Here is a 19,609-nt window from a genome sequence, read left to right on the forward strand (position 1 = left end):
AGCTATAAACATATAAAAATGAATTTTGAAGAATAATCACATGCAAAGTAAATTATATTGTTAAAGTAGAAATGAAAGAGAATATAGAAATTAACTGATTCTCTGTCACTGTCACAATTATTGTTCCTTTTTTTTAAAAATTGTTACATCCAAAATAAAACATGTTTAATTCTATTCTTGTCCTTTATAAAAAATATTTGCCCTTAACATTTTATTTTGGTACATCAATAAAATTGTACATAAAGGGAGACAGTCATATAAAAGATGCTAAGAGGAAGAGAGAGCATCACAAATGTGTGATACATGGAAATTCAAGACTTTTTACCTATGCATTGGTATTCATAGGTAACAATTTTTCTTAACAAGAGTATACAGTTATTACATAGAAGAGATACATATAAATGATTGAAAGAAAAACTTCTATTTTTTGCAAATTTGGACATTATTTGGAAATAAATTTTTCTTTTGTAATTTCTCATACCTTGCTAATAGATGAATATCTTTTTTTTTGTGGATCTAATTCAATATGTATGTTTGCAATCACTAACATGAAGACTTACGAGTCTTTATATAGGTATTATAGAGATAACATTCTTTCACAATTTTGTGTAATACAAGCTCCTCAAACGCAACATTTGAATAAAATTAGACTCTACTTATTTTTTGATATAATCTGTTGTGATCTAGTAATACAAAAAATCATACATATATAATATATTCACCAATCATGCATCTTGCATACAAAGATATTTAATGTTCTTTGAAATTACCTGATAGTAATAACTTTAATATTTCACAGCCTTCAAGCGTTTTAATATATTATGAGGGTTTAATATATATAAAGAAACAACTTCTTTAAAACATGGTACTCAAAACAAATCTATGTACAGTAATGAAGTAATTATGTAATGTAATAAAAAAATACATTATTCCTTTATCTGCTTCTAAATGGTATTTTAAATTGCAGTAAGTAGAATAAAATTATTATTTTTGGATTTATAATTGTACAAGTAATTACAAACTTTTTTATGAATGACGAACTTGTAGCAGAAATTGTGAAGAGATTATATATATTACACAATCTAAGGAAATTATATTTTCTAATAAATTTGCACAAGATTTTATGTCAAGAATTTGTCATATATGCAAATTATTTATGAAACATATAAACTACTGATTGTTCTTACTTCTGTGGAGTTATATTGTACTGCTCCTCACATCTGTTTTTAATGAATGCTGTGTTTGAGAAAGCTTGTGAGATAAGCAGTGATTATGAGATACATTTTAGTACTGCTTTTGTACACAAATAGAATTAACCGGATTGCAGAATTCTATTAGTTTCTATTAGCTTTAATAAATGACAATTTTTTTTGCACTGCATATAATCTTAGAGTATTGAACTCCCAAAAAAAAAAAAAAAAAAAAAAAAAAAAAAAAAAAAAAAAAATAATAATAATCAATAACAATGTTATGATCCTTTGGAAACATATGTATAAATAAATAAATTATGTTTGTAATTTGTTATACTGGTACTGTTTCGATTTCGTAGCACTAATTAACTTAAGTGAATTTAACTTAATTCATTCTGACAGTATTTGTTTTACAAATTTTAATTATGATATATGAAGAAGAATGTGTTATTCTTTGTACAATCAATAAATACATATTTGTGTGCAAAGAAAAAGAAATAGTATATCGTAATTTGTTAAATATTCCTTCTTCATGTAAAAAGCATAGAAAATTACCACAGAAATTTTTATTAATTTTAGGGAACTGAATTTTTTAAATATAATTTCATTTTTTTTTCCAAAAATAACATGTATATTATGATATGATTATAAATTCATGATTTGCATAATACAGACCGACTGTTTGTTGATTCAGTAAGAAAAGAAAAAAAAATAAATTAATTAAAATGTTTTTTTTTCTTTTTTCAGGCCAGAGCTAAAGGCAATATTTTCTATAATATTTATACTATTCTGATAATCATAGTTTCGCCACAGAAGAGAACTGATCAAAACAATTTTGCAATTGTACTCAGCCGTACCACTTTTTTGTTTGCATTAAACAATACATCAATATCCACTTCCCATAGTCAGGCAGACATGGGCAAGATAAAGTTAGCAAAGCCCCCGATAACGCGTTGGTAGCAACAGGGGTGCCAATAGTAGGCATCATGTCACTTCCATTGCCAATGAATTAGTTTTATTTGCCCGGACAAGTTGTTGCTGTTGTGATTTGGTCTCACAGGGTGAATTTTCCACTCCATCCACCTCCAGATTCAAACTTTCACTATAAAACATAGTAGGAGTAATCTAGCATATATATTGAATACTTTATACACATTTAATTTGTCTTGAAAGATAATTATTATCACATATAAATAAATAAATGAATCAACATATTTCAATTTATAATCAATCTAATATAGCTGATTGAAAAGAATTTTATTTATTGAAATTCTTTTCAATAAATGAAATGAATTCTTTCAAGGCTAAAAAATGTATTATATTAAGAATTATATTAAAATAAGAAAATTGTAATAAGTTATTTAACAAGATAGATAAATGCTTACCTATTACTATTAAGCGTAATTTCCCCGGACGTTGGGATTTGTTGTGCCTGACTCTGTGTTTGTTGCTGTTGTTGTCTTGCAATACTTGCTAATTTACTTTGCGTGATAAGGCCAGGCAACAGATTGGACGGCGGATGTTTCTGTGGTAGAACTATTGTCGGCTGATTGTTCACAACATGAGTACTGTTTGGCAGATTATTTGAGTTGCTTATATGTGATAAAGGCCCATTTTGATGGCCATTACCAAAGTTTGTAATGGTACCACTAGGTGTGGTGGCTGCACTAAACACTCTAACTCCTGCACTTCCACCACTGCCACAATTACCGCCATTTCTATTATTTGTTGGACTAGTTAGAGATTTAGATAATATAGAAGCAGCGTTACTGTTATAAGGTAATTGTCTGTGTTGTCTGGACTGGTAATTCGACTGTGTTTCTATCGCAATACTCGTACATTGCGTTGATACGGTACTCAGTGTCGTCGCTTGATTGGTCACACACGAAGAGGACGACGGGATTGAAGAACTTGAAGTATTTACAACACTAGAACCACCACCACTGCACTGAGGCCGGTTCTGTTGTGTCACAGGCTGTGCAAACACATTGCTGCATAATGGTGTCACTACAAAATGTGAGCTGCCCAGCTCGTCTGTCCGCAAATCGCTGGAGCTATTGTCCGACAACCCACTAACGCACGCACTACCGTTAACACTTGCTACCGCAAGATCAAAGTCCGATAGAGCATCTACTGAGAAGTAATCTGCAATGTTAAATTCCGAAGTAAATGGTGGCTCGTCACCCACACGTTCGGGTTCCACTTCCACACATATCGACGTTGCTTCGGGTGGGAATGGATATGGAAGTGGTTTCGATGGAGACAACACTGGTTCTACATCTGAGTCTGTATCACTACTTTCCTCACTTGGACTGTGCACTGACTCAGGTGGAGTCTTTGGTCGAAAGTGTAGCCTAATTTGAACAATTGTTAATAGATATTAATTAACACATATAGTTGCAACAAACAGGATATTGTACTAGTCATTATATGAATTGGCAATTGGCAAGCTCGTACCATTCTTTCTTGACAGGTGTACTATTTGTGGCAGTTGTATTTGAGTCCGAAGCCTCACGTTTTGGTTCGTGTATCGTAAAATCTAAAGAAGACCACATGTCGTCCAAATCTGAAGTGCAGCGGTCTAGTATAACTCTGTAATGTATTGTATGAATAAATATTAAAAAAAGAAACAAAATGACTATCTACTTAAATGAATCACTAAATCAGTACCTGCCACCCCGACCAAGTCTTCTTCTAGCAAGACCAATACATTTAGGTACTGGTTTACTAATGCTGGTGAGGGCGAACCTATACTTCTTATCAGCCAAACCTCCTTCATGTTTGTCACACCAAGGCCAATTTCCAAATCCACCTAATACGGGCTGCAAAGAGAAAAGCTCTATATCTACAATCCTGAAAAAATGAACATTAAAACTGTTTCCATACTTAAGAAAAGAACTTCTTGTTTTCATTACCACCCTTGCAAGAACGTTGCAAGGAAAAACTGATTTTTAAATAAATTCATAAATTAATAATTGTGAATAGCATGTAATATAATGTAAAATACATAACATGAAATTTCGAATACTTCTATAATTTTCAAGATAATATATCATACTTACAGGTAGATAAGTGCTATTTCTATTTCGTCGAAAGGCAAATTGACCTTCATCAGCAGTATCCTCATCATCTCTATCAGAAGAAAGAGAAGGTTGAGAATGAGAATGTGATGGAAGGGGACTGTCTTCATCCGAACTTAGTAGAGGGTCCAGCCCACTTCCAAGAACTCCTGTCCGATTTCCTCGACCTCCTCCACTGCCTGTTCCACCACGTATACCAGTTTCATCAAGGCTACCTCCTCTACTATCCGTTTTATGTTTTCGTTTTTTATATTGCCTCTTTTCTTTTCTAGCTACAACCTCATCCTAATGAAACAATAAGCATTCAATCATTAGTTGTAAATGAAAACTGTACACTTCGATTATCTAATTACTCACTTTATTACAAACTTTATTTGCCCAATTTTGATGGACTCCAAATTGATTGGTGAAAAGTGGAGTGAACGCTGGTCTTGGAGTTTTTAATGCAGACACTTCCGCTAAAATCTGACCATTGAAATCTTGCGCTTGATACCTATATATTTAAAAATTTATTTATTTGAACATTAGATATAAAACAAAATAATAAATATGTCAATGATATAAGAACAGACCTCTTTTCATAAACTTCTATTGTAAGATGCAAATGTTCTCGTTTCGTTTTTTCCCTACGTTTGACCATTTCGAGAAGAGTAACTGCCCTGCTAAGATCTCTACGTAACTTAAGCATTTTTTCATAACTTGTTTCATCGTTCTTACGAATCTTACGTGTTTGCATTTTTTCTGTTCTGCGTCTAAATGCTAAATAAGGATTGTTAGCAGCCGAACCAAGCCGATGTTCCGTTTTTACAGTCAATAATAAAGGATGTTGCTGCAAAGTATATAATATTTCATTAATTTTTTTTTTCTTAGTAATATTATTATTTCTATTAATATATCTCAAGCTGCAAAATACAGTTATTTTCGCTTTCATAAAAGTATTGTAAAAGCTTACTGTCTTAAGTCGTTTGTTTAACCAATAATCAAAAACTGCAATAATAAGATCATCATCCTCTTTTAAGAGTGCTTTAGCTTCATTAAGGGTAACTACAGTTTGGCCTGAACTCTTTTCTAAACGATCCATCATCTCTTCAAATTGAAGTGGAGTTAGATCCATTTTGCGACTTTGAACAGCAACCCATTTTTCATCTTCTGAATCCATATCATAGTCTGGTATGTCTTGCTCCATTGCAAAGGCTGTGAATAAAAATGATAAGTTTGATTGTATCTTACTTTATAAATATTATAATAAATTGTAAAAAATAAAATATGATTTATGTATACAAGCTTATAAATACACACATATATGCATGCATATAAATTCATGCATACTTACGCTGCATATGTATAAGTTGACGAGGCAACTTGTAATCAGCAGGATATATTTTGTCATAAGCTTCAACATCTGCCAAGTCAGTTACTTCAGGGGTAGGAATGATTAAACCCGTGCATATTGCCCTTTGAAGATGATGTTCCTTCAAATAAAAAATGTAAATATGTATGCACAAATATAATATAATATATAGATATTACATTTAAAACATATTATTTGTATACAAAAATTTTAATATGTTATTTCCTATATGTTACAATAATTTGTTAAGAATAATACATTGTTTACAAATAATATGTATTTGTTTACATATTATTTACATTATTTATGAGAAGTAGAAAAGTTTCTATAATACAGAAAAAATTATGATATATCCAAATATTAACTCTTCTCAAAAAAAAATTAAATAAAAACGTTTGATTTAAATGAATTTATCACCTTATGTACTATTATTATGAATGTATAAAGGTATATGAATATGTATACATACTGTTATGTATTTCATGTATATTACTTGAAAATATTATTGCAATTAAAAACTGTATTGTTCAATAATATAAATGTAATCAACTAAAATTAAAGCGACTTAAAGTTTATATATGACAGATACATTCCACATCAGAACTTGAATATTTTTTCCATATAATTTATCTAACTATACTTTTATAAATTATGCTAAACAATCATACTAAATATTAATATTAGTTAACATCAAAAATATATAACAGAACTTTATTCGTTACAAATACCAATCTTCATAAATAACTTCTTAATTTGATATCTTTTATATAAAATAGTCTATTGCATAAAAACTGATTCATTTATATTATAAAACTCTAGGATAGAATTTATTTTTATTGCTTTTGAAATCTTATTAAATTATTATATAAATAAAATGTAATGTTCAAGTTACAGAAATGATAATAGAAGGAATGAGTATTTTGCTGATTAAATAAAACAGATCTAAGTACAAATTGTTTCTACATTTTAATGATATGTAAGATAATAAACTAATAAGGAAAAGGTAAAAAATTTCTAAATGAATTATTTGAAAATAATAAATTAAAGAAGTATTTAAATTATAGTGAAAACAAGTATTCATATCAGTATCATCTGTATTGGTAATGTTATTTCACAGAAAATATTGTGTGACAACTGTCAAATCATAGAAAGGTAGAAATGTAGATGTTCTTAGCACATAAAAAGCTTTAGAAAATAAATAAACAATAACGAATAAAAGGTAAAAAGTTGAAATTTCTAATGAAAGAAGAGAAGAATGATCTCAAATGCCATCTGGCGGTTGTTTATGAAAACAACATCGAATGTAAGATGGCCGTCGTGGAAAACATACTGGAACGAGGGCTGGACGGTCAACTTACGCATTCCTCCTCCTTTTCCATGCCGCTGGGCATTTGGGGCACTGCGCGATTAATGGCCGAATAATCTGGCAAATCTGGCAATTCTTCAGCCATATAGATCGGCATTGGCTTAGAGACGTCCAGGGCGCGAGCCCTGAACGACAGCTTGCTCATCTTGAGGCGAGTGACTCTCGCGTGTTGACAACCAAATTGGCTGCTCGAACCGTGAGGCCAGTCGGGTCGGTTCGGGCCTCGGGCTTACGGAACGTGAATTTAATTGGGCCTGTTTAGGGGCCCAGAGGCCGTATTACCCGGCACAGAGAGCGCTCAGGGCCTCATCGTTCTCCGGCCATCGCGCTGGAACACGGTCACTCAGTCACCAAACGAAATATATCACTTTGAAAACATGTTTGCGTGACACGGTCCCTGCTCAAAGCCATCATGGCCGACGCACAGCCATTTAACACGTTCAGCCCAAACAGTTCCACGATTCGACGTGAGTCGCGCGGGAATCGGCCCGTCGAAATCTACGCGTCTATTGGAGGTGCGCTCAGTCTTAAGCCGGATTCGCATTCACAACAATCGCAAATGGATCGTAGCTCTGGCTGCGCGCGATCGTAACTTTACATCCGCATCATGGCCGCCTGCGCTCAACTTTGAATATAAAAGAAAAAGATACATACGTATAATACATATTTTATGTAGTACGTCGTTCAATGCTTTATTTTTTTTCTTTTTTACTTTCACTGTATCCGTATCACAGTAGCTTCTTACTTAACAAAAAATTCGACAGCTTCCTTCTTCGTACGATTCACCTTTTCACTCTGTAACGATAATATTCTTATGTTAAGTTTTTTCTTTTTTTTTCTTTTTTGTTTCATCAGAAATGTAAACCAAGATAATCTAAGTATCAATTCCTGTTATCACTTTGTTAATCTTTGAAATAATTAACGAAATATAATAAAATTTATTTTCTTTGTGTTATCATTATTCCGTAATTACAAACGTTATGAGAAAAACGAGACATCCTACTTTTTCCATAAATTTTCAATCACTTTTAAAATTTTATTTTTAATCTAAATAATTTTGAAGGTTATACTTATGAAAGATGTTTGCTGGCCAATTGTACAAAGATATCACAAATAAAAGCAATGTATTTTGTAAGATTCTATGAATAAATTCAAATTCGTTGTTCTTAGGTGGTGCGCATGTCTCAAGGAGTACGTGGATGTTTTGAACGTTTATGTATATTTTCTGATAAATTGTAAAAAAAAAAAGAAAAAGTTTGTAATTCCATTACAATTGCTATTGTATACTTTTATGTCAACGGAAATATAGTTCATGAAAGTTTTCGATCATTCATTAAATATCGCGTTTGACTTGCGTAGTTTTTTCAGGAAGGTGGAACACGCATTCGTGCATATGACATGGCGCAGGTTATCGCAGTTTTATCCACAATTCCAAAGTTATCACATCATCTTCGTGCACACCTTCCAAATTTAATTATCTACGATGTTTTGTCAGGTATTTAAACTATATCATGATCGTTATAACAACGTACCTTTGCACCTTGTTACGTTGTACGTGCGACGACAGCTCTTCCGAGCACGTGTCAAAATCTACGAAACACAGTAATCCACCAATCCACCACAATATGAAATTGCACATTCCCCCACTCTAAATTTACGCATGGCGGGAATCCATTTGCATTAAATTCAAATATTAACATTTCAAATTCTCCAATAACTTTATTTATATTGATCTATTTTTTCTTTTCTTTTCTTTTCTTTTTCTTTATATTTTATATCCGTATGTCTTATATACGTTAATAAAACTGTTCATGTCGTTATATTTTGAGAAAAATCAATTGTATTTATTTAGAAAAAGACAATGCGTTATCGAAACTCAACAAGGCAGAAATAATGGTGGCTGATTGTGATTTATTAATACCATATTTGGGAAAATTACCAAAACTGCAATGGGTACAATCAACGTGGGCAGGATTGGATAATTTAAATCCATTTATTCAAGATAAACAATTTAATTTTATTCTTTCACGTTTTTCTGATAAAAGTTTTGGTTTGGCAATGTCGGAATATGTAATAACACAAATTGTTAACTTTGAGCGAGATCAGAAACAGCAGTATGAAAATCAAAAAAATTCAGACTGGAAAACAGATGGTAAAATAAAAAATCATAGATTAATTCGTGACTTAAATATAGGCATTTTAGGATTGGGAAATATTGGAAAATTCAGTAAGAAAATATATTATTGTTTTTCTCATTTTCTACTTGATATTGAAACAATAAAGAGGATTTTGAACTAGATAGTAATTTATACTTTCTACAGTTGCACAACACTTAAAAATGTTTGGTGCTACAATTTGGGGATTGACACGCACTCCTTTAAAAGAACACTTGGACTACATAGATGAACATAGAACGACAGATCTATTATCAGATATATTAACAAACTGTGATTATATTATTAATGTATTACCTTCTACTAAAAATACTATTGGACTTTTAAATGGCACAATTCTAAAACATTGTAAAGATCATAATGTTGTATTTATTAATATTGGACGTGGAACAATTATTAAAGAATCAGATCTTTTAAATGCTTTGGAGCACAAATGGATAAGTGCTGCAATTTTAGATGTTTTTCAAGAAGAACCATTACCAAAAAACAGTAAATTATGGAATTTATCAAATGTTAGAATAATTTACATAAATAAACATGCTTTATTCTATGAGACATCGATGCTTTCATAAATATTATTATTTGGTTTATATAGGTAATTATTTCACCACATATCTCTGGGGTGACGCGTCCACAAGATGTTGCTAATCAATTTGCAGAAAACTATATAAAATATAAAAATGGTGAATCTATACCAAACAGTTTTAATTATCAAACAGGTTATTAATTATTTTCCATTAATTGTCGTGCGCATTTGTAATAAGAAAGACTCATATTATGGATTTGTAATTTACAAATATATTATATATACTCAAGAAAATAAATCAAATATTATACACTTGACAATTTTATATATTTAAATTTGTTATATTAAATAAATAGATAAATATATATATATATATATATATATATATATATATATATATACATACAATTTTTTAATTATTTATAAATTTATTATAAAACTTATGTATATAAAACACTATTAGATAAAAAAAATATTCATCATTACCAGATTAAATAAACATGATAATGACTAAAAATTGCTTATATCATTGATCATGTTTGATAATCTTTCTTGCAATACATTTTAAATAATCAACTATAATTTTTATATTCATTATAAAAACAACAAAATAATTATGTAAAATATATACTTACTTTTATATAAAATTTTTTAGAAAAAATTAAATCAAAAATTGTGATATACTAATATATAAATATATTACAGCAAATAATATATCTATCCTATATTAAAATAATTTATAAATTATCTCTGTGTAGGCCCTGTATTTGTTTAATAGTTTTCTGTATATTAAATGTGGTTATAAAGCTACAAATGCATTAAAAATGAATACAATAAAAATAAATAAGAAATAAATTTTTCTTTCTTACATAACTTATTTTAAAACGCAGTCATTTTTTACGAAGTTTAACTTAAACACCTTAGAATATAAAAAAAATGTGCCAGTTGCGGTATATTAACAATCGTTGACTGAATATACTACTGTACATGACAATTTACTGTATCATTATATACCTCACTATTTATATAAAAATTACAGCTACATTATTATAGCTATTTTTTTTTCTTTTTTTTTTCATATATATGTCAAAACAACTTACTGTAAAATAGTCCAGATTAAGCATACCACTTACTCAGTTTCTTGAGGACTTGGTGATGTGGTAGGTTTTAAACCACGAATACTAAGATCATAAACTACTTCTTCAATTTTCTTCACATCGTACTTCAAAGCATCAAAACGTTTTCTTAGAGCGTCATTTTTTAAATTTAAAAGCCTAAAACCTGCATTTAGTTCATTTACAAATTTGGCTATTTCTATGGGCCGGTTGTAATCACCATTCGTAACACTATTTACAGCAAAGCGGCTCTACAAAAATAGAATTATAAGATTAAAATTCATTATCTATAAACTAAGAAATAGATATATAATTATAAAGATACCAATTCTGCAGATAATTGAAGTAAACCCATCAGAAAGTCTTCTAAATCTAAATGAAAACCTTCTTCTCGATTATTTTTAACTGAAAGTATAAAAAAATTAAAACTCTGTAATGAAATATGAATTTTAAAGTGTAATTGAAATTTATAACACATACTTCCTAATATTTCAGCAACAGTTTCTTTAGTCACCAAAATCTTAACTTCTAAATATACTGTTAATGAAGCCAGGAAGCATAATCGTTGAGTGACAAAACGCCACTGGTCATTAAATCTATAATATTGATCCTTTGGAACAACTTCAGCAAGTTTTGCATATTGATTACGTACATCTTCAAATAATTCCCTAGCTTTTGCACAATACTGTGAGACAACTGAAATAAAAAAAAAACAATAGTTTAATTTTAAATTATTATTAATGTTTAATATTCAATTATTAACAATTATAATTGACTAGGTCAATCGAGTTATATCAGGTTTGCACATGTAATGTATTTGTCGTTCAACATAAAGTATTTTATACAAAAAACATACTTATATTTTCTTCCATAGTATTTTCATTATGAATATTTTGTAGTATCATCAGAATATCCCTGGCACTCTTCTCAATTTCCTTCACAATAACACGGATTTCCTTGCGTAAAAGAATTATTAATCTAATTATTATGAATCTGTATTATCGATTTAATTAATTAATTTGACTCATGATTTTCGTTTCCATTAGCAAATTTACAATTTCATACGTGAATAAATATTCACCTCAATGTAATAATATTGAAGAGGTCAACGATACTTTATGTATTTCAATATGAAATAATTTATACTGTATACTATTCATAAAAAGCCAATTATTTAAAAAAAAAGGATATAATTTATAAAAGTTATTCTAAAAACTTGGGATGAACACCTCTTGATGTTCATAAATATTTATATCCCACGAAAACGTTTATAAATTAAGGACAAAAAACTATACTTTTACATATAACCTAAAAAATTGGGATAAAAATATAATTAATACAAACCTCGCGTAATTCTTGTTCATTATTTAGATAATCTTGAAACGCATTAAAAATTTGTGACACCCCGTCCGCCATTTTTTTGTTAATACGTTTTAAATAAAAATATGTGAAATAATCAAGATACGAAATATCAATAGCAGGCTAAATCTTTAACAGAAAAATCTATTTTATTACGCATCGTATCGATCGTTAGTAAAGAATGATTCTCAGAGATGGCGTAACTATACACTTACTAAATTCTCATTTTCTCAACTTATCATTTTTAATCATTTATATTTTTTATCACATTTAATACATAAATAAATAAAAGAAGAGCAATATGTAAAAATTTTATAAATGAAAATTTATATTAAATATTTGTTAATACACATAGAAAGGTATCGTAAGTTTAAAAAAGGCACGTAAAAAATGATAGTATTTTCCTTATTTATAGAAAATAACTTTACATATAATATTTTTATATATGAACGATATTATTTATTCAAAAATAAGAAAAAGAAAAGGTAAATTATTCGTTGTCTTTATTATTTCATTAAAAATGAATAATAATTTTTCAAATTTTAATACGAATGGTACACAATCGTAATAGAGAAAAAAAATTGATAAGACGAGAGTGATGTTATTATCTTAACGATCCTAAATAAAAAATGAAAAGTAAAGATTTTTCACAAGAGATAGAAAAGGCGCGAACGTTGCTATTCGCGCGTTTGGATGCATCTACAATCTTGCAAACGTTGCTGACCTTCCTACTCTTGACTCTGCGAAACGTGTGTGCCTGTAAGAGACAGAGAAAGACAGAGAAAGATAGACAAAGAAAGAGAGAGAGAGAAAGAAAGAAAAAAAGAGAAAGAGAGCATGAAAGAGAGGAATAAAGAGGGGAATAAACAGAGGAATAAAGAGGGGAAGGAAGAAGGAGAGAAGGTTTGTAAGCACGAACGCCGTTGCAAGGTCTTGCACGGTATATAAATAGAAACCAGTAGGTCCTGCTGCGAACTCGAGGAAGGTGGTTGGAATTCTACATGATGCCTCCTCTACGTAGGTCGTAGAGGATACCACGAGGATATCTGCGGGCGTGTCATTGATCCCAATACGCGTTCAAGCATCCGTGAAACTTGCTTTATGAAAAAAATTCACGCCCACGTTCGCCACGTTTGCAAGAGACGCGTCGATCGCTCCTAGCAAGAGCGATCTCAAGTACGTCTTGCAAATGGAAAGCCGGAAGTAAAGGACAATTACGCATTTATTTCGCGTCATTTCATTTTTATATATAAAATTAATTGTTAAATTATATTAGCTATCATTTTATAGATAACTATCATGATTATTTAATTCTGGCTGATGATGTATTTTAATTCGTCCATTTTAAAAGTTTAATTTTTCGATCGAAATAATTTGTTCATTTTAATTTTGATTTGAATTATATCACTATAAGTTATATATCTTGCACGAATGAATTCAATTTTTCATTAAAAAAGACTGTAGGTCTAATTATATATAAAGGATCCGTTAAATGTGCATGTCTCGGGTGACAAGTAATCTTAATAAAATTCTGGTATCGCAAGATTCATCGTAAACTTTTGGTACCGTGCAATGGCGCGTACCTACTTGGTTGAGAGCGGACACTTGAAAGTATTTTTAGCCAGGGCGATCTTATCTTGGTAAGAAAATTACGAAGGCCTCAGGGCAGGACACACTTGTAAGAGCGTATTCTAAAGAAGACCTCGTTTGCTTGAAACACGTTCAACGGTACGGTGGTACCTACTCTTCGCGCGTCTGCCATTATAAATGGCCACTTTTTCGACCTATCGATTGGACCACTTCTCTCTTTTTGAATTGGAAATGCATTGAAATTGTGTAGGTAAATATAAATATAGAAAAAGAAGAAAAAATCTTTTTTACAGTCATTTGCAATTACAAAAATTTTCAAGGTATAATTACTGAACTATTAGCGGTTCAATATTTGTACGTTAAACCGGTAAGTATGCAAGTTTTGTACGAAGAGTACGAGTAAATATCGTAACATGACATCGAATGTGCACACAAGTGTTTTAACGTAAGGATAAAATTTGAGATGCTTCTCAACTGATCTTTAACACCTTTTCAATATGATAAACTCCGTTACATAAAGATTTTCTTAATAAATAACGAAGTAAAACTAGGATATCTTAAACATTAATAATTAATAATAAATCTTTTGGACTCGATTCGTTTTTATTTTCGAGTGGTATTGGTTGAATTTTGTGTCAACAGTTATCGAGCAAAATGTCCTTTCATCAAGGAGGAGGTCAAAGATACTTTCTTTTTTTCTCGATAGAAATAAATTTACTCGCTTTATTGAATATAATGAATACTTTTGCGTCCATGATTAAAAGTCTTATTTGAAATCTTTAGAAGAAATGAACGCGTTACATGTATTTTACGTCTATTTACATAGACGTATCTATCGACGACAAAATTTCAGATTTACAGTCTCTTAAATGCATAATCATTTTCATGAGAAAGAGAATTCATTTGCTTTCGTAGAAGATAAATAAAGGTAGGTTTAAAATAAAGGAAGCAAGTGGGCCTTTGGAAATTAACGAGCAAGCGTACATGCTATAAGCAAGCATACTCATTAACGTGGGGCATGTAATCATTAATTCCTCATACGACAATGACTTACGAACATACAAGAATATGTACCACGAAATGTCGGTAGATGTTACTGAGTTATATACCTGTATAACCATAATTAAGTGAACGATGATCGTTCGTACATTATTCTTGAAAATGATGCGATCTTACATAGCGGTTTCATATTCTCGACTACGCTCAACTCAGTATCCGTCAAAGGTCATCATTTTTTCTCGAGAACACCTTTCCAACCCGAACTTGTATATTTTGAAATTCACAAAATAATTGAAAACGAAAAAAAAGGAGAAAAAAAAAGAAAAAAAATGAACTTATCGACACTCGTACACGGAAAGATATTAAAGGACACAGTTTCTTTGAGCATGCTGTGTGACGGAGAACGAAACGAGCTGGTCGAAGAGCAACAGGTTTGACTCGCTGGACTAGTTAATAAATTATCGTAGGTTGCCGCCATCTCCATCTCCATCTCCATGAAAGAGTCGCGAATGAGAATTCGGAATACTAACCGAGTCGACCACGAGTATCTCAACTCGTTGAAGAAAGATACGTACACCGAAAAGGAACCTTATTATTAAATCGATGTATGCATATAAAATTACTTAACACAAAGATTATGAGATCTACACTATTTCAAGTAATTATAGTATCTAATTAGTAACAATAAAAGAAACAATGATAAAATTTCATGTGAGAGATAATCATTAAATGATATCTCGATTTTTATCATAATACTCATCTATTCTATTATCATGAGACATTACTGTAATAAGAAATTACAAATTATCCGTTAGAAAAATCTCTGAGGATATATATATATATATATATATATATATATATATATATATATATATATAGGGTGAGGTAATAACTTTGATTACCTTGAATATCTTCGTTCTTTTTAAAGATATGGTAAAATTTTGTTTACAAAAATCAAAGATGGACTATAATGTAGTAGAAATAATAATTTTTTATATCATACGGATATATGAAAGTCGACCGTTTTTTCTTTTTCTTTTTTTTTTATGTAATCATATGTTTTTCAATTCTATTGGTCGATCTAGCTCGACATTCTCTATAAAAAAAAGTATTAATGCATATATATATATATATATATATATATATATATATATATATACATATAAAAAAGAAATTCAAAGAATTATTAGTGTATTAATATTAGGAGATATTTTAATGTAAATATTACTAAAAAACTATGTGCAGATGTGACTAAAATGTAGTAAAAGTAATAATAAGTAAATAATAGTGGTAAGAGAGTGATGGTTTCTTAACTTACTTAACTACAATTATTCTACACTTACTTTGCGCTTACTCTGCGCTTATCTTATACCATTATTATGCATAAGCGTAAGAATAATGATATATGGTAAGCTAAGAAACCATCATTCTTTTACTACTACTATTTACTTACTACTACTACTCTTATTATATTTTAATCACATTTACATATATTGCTTCTTAGCAATATTTACATTAAAATATCTCTTAAACTAATAATTTTTTGATATATATGAGTTAATAAACTTTTATAGAGAATGTATATTATATTCGAGCCGCATCGATCAATGCTATCAAGAACTTATTATTCCATTAAAAAACATTCAGTTGGCCTTCATATGTCCTTTACTTGTCCATCTATAAAAATATTATTTCTATTATATTATAGCTCTCTCAGTACCATACAATTTTTCTAAATAAAATTTCTTCATATCTATCAAAAGAACGGAGATAATCTAAATGATCAAAATTATCGCCTCACCCTGTATATACACGTATAATATATATGGTGCGATTTCTCAGTGAGAACGAAAAAGGTGACAAATGGAATTCAAGCCGGCGCCCAAAATGCACGCCTGACAACATATCCTGGACCGCGAGGATTGTTTCTCTCCCCTTCCTCCCAGCAGTTCTCGAGGTAGATTGACGAGCACTATTCTGTCGTCCTAATTCCCGTAAAAATGTACGGGTAGGACCTGTAACAGAGATAGTTACCTAGTGTCGGCCTACTTATATATCCGTGAATGGCGCAAGCACGTGCATTAACTACATACAAACGCGAGTCGAGCGAGGTAAGCGGCCCGGTCGACAACGGCGACGTTCCGTTGTAGCTCGTACGACCTTCATAAAAACTCGTCGATCGAAGATCGCCGAGAATGCCGAGTGATAACTCATCGTCGTCTACGGGGTGGCAAATAAAAAAGTGGATGTCTATTCTCGCCAAAGCGATTACTACTATGCCAACGATAAATGAAACCGAAACGAGCAATAAATAAAAAAAGAAAGATTGCAACGGGAAGAGAAGAAGAAGAGGGATCTGTATATATATAAAAAAAAGAGAAAATTTTTTATTCTATAGGTGTATATATATATATATATATATATATATATATATAATTATTTAGAAAAAAATTAAAGGAAGGAAGGATATATTGCAATTACCTAAAAATGATAGATATATATATATGTATGTATGTATATATGTATGTACATATGTATGTATGTATTTAGTTATTATTTAGAAAAGAATTGAAGGAAGGAGGATATATCATAATTACTTGAAAATGATACAGAACAAAATAGTGATCAGTAATAGTAATAATAATAATAATAATAATGCAATACATAGAAAAAAATGCAATAAGAAAGATCGTAAATTTTTTTGTAAAAACCTTGACTCGGTTGCAAATGATTGTACTGCGTCTCGAGATAGTCTTCATCCGACCGTTCGACGTGAAACTAGATTTGGCAAAAAGGTTGCAAGCTATGGTGGCCTTCTTCTTTGTGACGAATCGCGGGAGGTGATGGTTAATTTGTGAAAGAAAAAGAGTGGAAGAAAAAGAGAGAGAGAGAGAGAGAGAGAGAAAGAGAGAGAGAGAGAGAGAGAGAGAAAGAGAGAGAGAGAGAGAGAGAGAGAGAAAGAGAGAGAGAGAAGCACAGAGCGACTTGTAGGTTGAGCTTCTCCTTCTTTCCATCTTCCTCCCCCACCAGACGTTCCCATGGAAAGACGTTGGCCGGTCTCACGTGGTTTAACGCGCGCACATAGTAGAGATACGTATATATCGTGTGGGTTGCGCTCGCGAGCATACCTTGGCCTCCCGCGGTTCGATGGTTAGTGGTTAGTGCGCGCACAGGTTGCCGCGAGATCTGCGCGCAGAAGTTGCGCGTATTCTCCGTGACAACACGCGCGAGGACCAATCCGGTCTCGTTGGATCGTATCGATCGCGGATCCGTGATTTTGTCTTTTACATCGGCACTATTTTATCTTCGCACGCGACACGTCTACTTATTTTTGCAAACGAAGAAAAAAATAATAAAAGAAAAAGAGAAATAACAGAAAGAAAGAGAGAACAAATATTGTGAGAAAAGAAAATACCTATGTACGATCGCGAGTACAAACGATGCGAGTAGAATGAAATTCATACTCTTTCGAATACGTGATACCGTAAGTTTGTTTGTTTCGTTTGGAAAAATATAACAGCCTTGGTTTTTTTTCTTTTTTCTTTGTTTTGTTTTTGTTGTATTCGTAAATTATTGAGGATTGTTCTCAAAAAACAATCGTCTCAAATAATTTCCAAGAAAGGATTAACAATTGGTGTGCTGATATAAATCCTTCCTTTTTGCGTCATAAGATTATCGCTATGTTTCTTTATTTATCTATCTATGAAACGAACTAATACTCCGTGAGATCCAGCTTCGCGAGTGTTTTTATCCGCTATGACGTCGTAAAATAAACGAGTTTCTTCCTTCTTCGTTTTCCTTTTGCTTTTTTCTCTCTCTTTGTATTTTTTTTTTCTCATTCCGCTCTCGATAGCAAAAGAATGTTATTACGTTTGAAAGATAATTAAAAAAGCAAGAGATATAATTTGTAGAATATCAGAAGTAAACAATATTGGTTATTTCTTTTTTATGCATATATTTTACATACTTGTATATTATACTTATTTACATAGTATGACATGTGTGTTGATACGCAACGCTAGGCAATCTTATATGCGGCCGTTGAAGTCTCCTTCGAGAAGAAGTAACGCATGACCGTGCATCGAAATCTCTTGATCGAAACATCGTCGTTCAACGAATTCTCCTTTTCTTCGTCTAAAAAACTGTATATCGTCGTATTTCTCGAATTGTTTAGTGATAAAATATGATTTTTTCTTTTTCGTGCTAGAAATGATATTCGTCCATGATTCTTTTAAAAATATCATTTATCGATAATCTTCATTAATAAGATAAAATATACATTCTTAAAGTTTTTCGCCGATCAATCTTACCGTGCCTATTACTTATATATTGTTTTCTCTCATTTGCTTTTTTTTTGTCTACTTCATTTCTATCAAAACTTTCTAAAGAGGTATCCTGCAATCAGTGACGTAATAAAAAAAAAAAGAATCAAAAGAATCAAGTGCAAGAAACGGATTAATAATAGCTAAGGTAGTTTATAATATGAGTGAAAGCAAGAAGAAGTTAAAGAAAGAAGAGAAAAAGTATTCCTAGAGGAAAGAGACCTCCATATTACGACTAGTACTACCACCAGTGCCACGAGAGAGGCGGGCGCATACCTGGTGATTTGAATACCAAATCAACCTCTCTTGTGCAATTCCTTTAGCTTTTTTTATTCCTTGTCCGTACGACCTTTTAACATTTACCTGCGTGCTTTGCGTATTTTTAGGCATGACACAATTTCCTTGCGATCCAAACCGACTAACCTCTGCTATAAAAAACAATTTTTAAATCTAATCAACAAAAACCGAATCACATGATTAATATTATCATTGCAAATATATTTACACTTTCATTAATTATTTCATCAATTTTGCATA

The 19,609-nt window shown here is 30.9% G+C and overlaps 4 protein-coding genes across 5 annotated transcripts; 1 reads left to right on the forward strand and 3 right to left on the reverse strand.

Moving 5' to 3' along the window:
• Positions 1–1,579: 1,579 nt before the first annotated feature.
• Positions 1,580–8,569, reverse strand: E(Pc) (Enhancer of Polycomb). 2 transcript variants are annotated; one of them, XM_035879706.2, is made up of 12 exons: positions 8,520–8,569; positions 7,733–7,782; positions 6,980–7,612; positions 5,604–5,742; positions 5,223–5,464; positions 4,843–5,099; positions 4,628–4,763; positions 4,253–4,555; positions 3,861–4,012; positions 3,648–3,782; positions 2,576–3,544; positions 1,580–2,292 (listed from the first exon to the last, which is right to left on the reverse strand). In XM_035879706.2, the coding sequence occupies exons 3-12, from the start codon at positions 7,130–7,132 to the stop codon at positions 2,175–2,177; spliced, it is 2,604 nt and encodes an 867-aa protein (XP_035735599.1). In that variant the 5' UTR covers positions 7,133–7,612; positions 7,733–7,782; positions 8,520–8,569; the 3' UTR covers positions 1,580–2,174. The 2 variants fall into 2 exon arrangements, with proteins under 2 accessions (XP_035735599.1, XP_085515010.1); XM_085658884.1 differs by having other exon boundaries at positions 7,700–7,782; positions 8,520–8,568.
• On the forward strand, positions 8,256–10,000 carry LOC118447593 (uncharacterized). Its single transcript, XM_035879707.2, has 4 exons — positions 8,256–8,482; positions 8,840–9,214; positions 9,309–9,673; positions 9,757–10,000. The coding sequence occupies exons 1-4, from the start codon at positions 8,386–8,388 to the stop codon at positions 9,886–9,888; spliced, it is 969 nt and encodes a 322-aa protein (XP_035735600.2). The 5' UTR covers positions 8,256–8,385; the 3' UTR covers positions 9,889–10,000.
• Positions 10,001–10,416: 416 nt separating this feature from the next.
• On the reverse strand, positions 10,417–12,290 carry trsn (translin). Its single transcript, XM_035879805.2, has 5 exons — positions 12,147–12,290; positions 11,659–11,758; positions 11,283–11,498; positions 11,128–11,207; positions 10,417–11,053 (listed from the first exon to the last, which is right to left on the reverse strand). The coding sequence occupies exons 1-5, from the start codon at positions 12,216–12,218 to the stop codon at positions 10,817–10,819; spliced, it is 705 nt and encodes a 234-aa protein (XP_035735698.1). The 5' UTR covers positions 12,219–12,290; the 3' UTR covers positions 10,417–10,816.
• A 4,016-nt stretch (positions 12,291–16,306) lies between these two features.
• LOC118447704 (uncharacterized) lies at positions 16,307–17,652 on the reverse strand. Its single transcript, XM_085659074.1, has 4 exons — positions 17,462–17,652; positions 16,844–16,970; positions 16,552–16,765; positions 16,307–16,427 (listed from the first exon to the last, which is right to left on the reverse strand). The coding sequence occupies exons 1-4, from the start codon at positions 17,507–17,509 to the stop codon at positions 16,394–16,396; spliced, it is 423 nt and encodes a 140-aa protein (XP_085515200.1). The 5' UTR covers positions 17,510–17,652; the 3' UTR covers positions 16,307–16,393.
• Between the last annotated feature and the right edge of the window lie 1,957 nt (positions 17,653–19,609).

Source organism: Vespa mandarinia, chromosome 1 (assembly GCF_050613455.1).
Source record: "Vespa mandarinia isolate Hongniang chromosome 1, ASM5061345v1, whole genome shotgun sequence".
NCBI classification, from domain to species: domain Eukaryota; kingdom Metazoa; phylum Arthropoda; class Insecta; order Hymenoptera; family Vespidae; genus Vespa; species Vespa mandarinia.

What these genes read in the sequence shown, in the direction of transcription:
- LOC118447704 (XM_085659074.1), bottom strand. Translation starts at nt 17,509, where the DNA reads ATGAAGACTATCTCGAGACGCAGTACAATCATTTGCAACCGAGTCAAG. An exon ending in ACCTCGCTCGACTCGCGTTT is followed by an intron (nt 16,766 to 16,843) that starts GTATGTAGTTAA and finishes TCTCTGTTACAG; the next exon opens with GTCCTACCCGTACATTTTTA. An exon ending in ATTATACGTGTATATACAGG is followed by an intron (nt 16,428 to 16,551) that starts GTGAGGCGATAA and finishes ATATTTTTATAG; the next exon opens with ATGGACAAGTAAAGGACATA.
- LOC118447593 (XM_035879707.2), top strand. Translation starts at nt 8,386, where the DNA reads ATGGCGCAGGTTATCGCAGTTTTATCCACAATTCCAAAGTTATCACAT. An exon ending in GGGAAATATTGGAAAATTCA is followed by an intron (nt 9,215 to 9,308) that starts GTAAGAAAATAT and finishes TACTTTCTACAG; the next exon opens with TTGCACAACACTTAAAAATG. An exon ending in AATTATGGAATTTATCAAAT is followed by an intron (nt 9,674 to 9,756) that starts GTTAGAATAATT and finishes TGGTTTATATAG; the next exon opens with GTAATTATTTCACCACATAT.
- trsn (XM_035879805.2), bottom strand. Translation starts at nt 12,218, where the DNA reads ATGGCGGACGGGGTGTCACAAATTTTTAATGCGTTTCAAGATTATCTA. An exon ending in ATGAACAAGAATTACGCGAG is followed by an intron (nt 11,759 to 12,146) that starts GTTTGTATTAAT and finishes CTTTTACGCAAG; the next exon opens with GAAATCCGTGTTATTGTGAA. An exon ending in TGTTGCTGAAATATTAGGAA is followed by an intron (nt 11,208 to 11,282) that starts GTATGTGTTATA and finishes TTATACTTTCAG; the next exon opens with TTAAAAATAATCGAGAAGAA.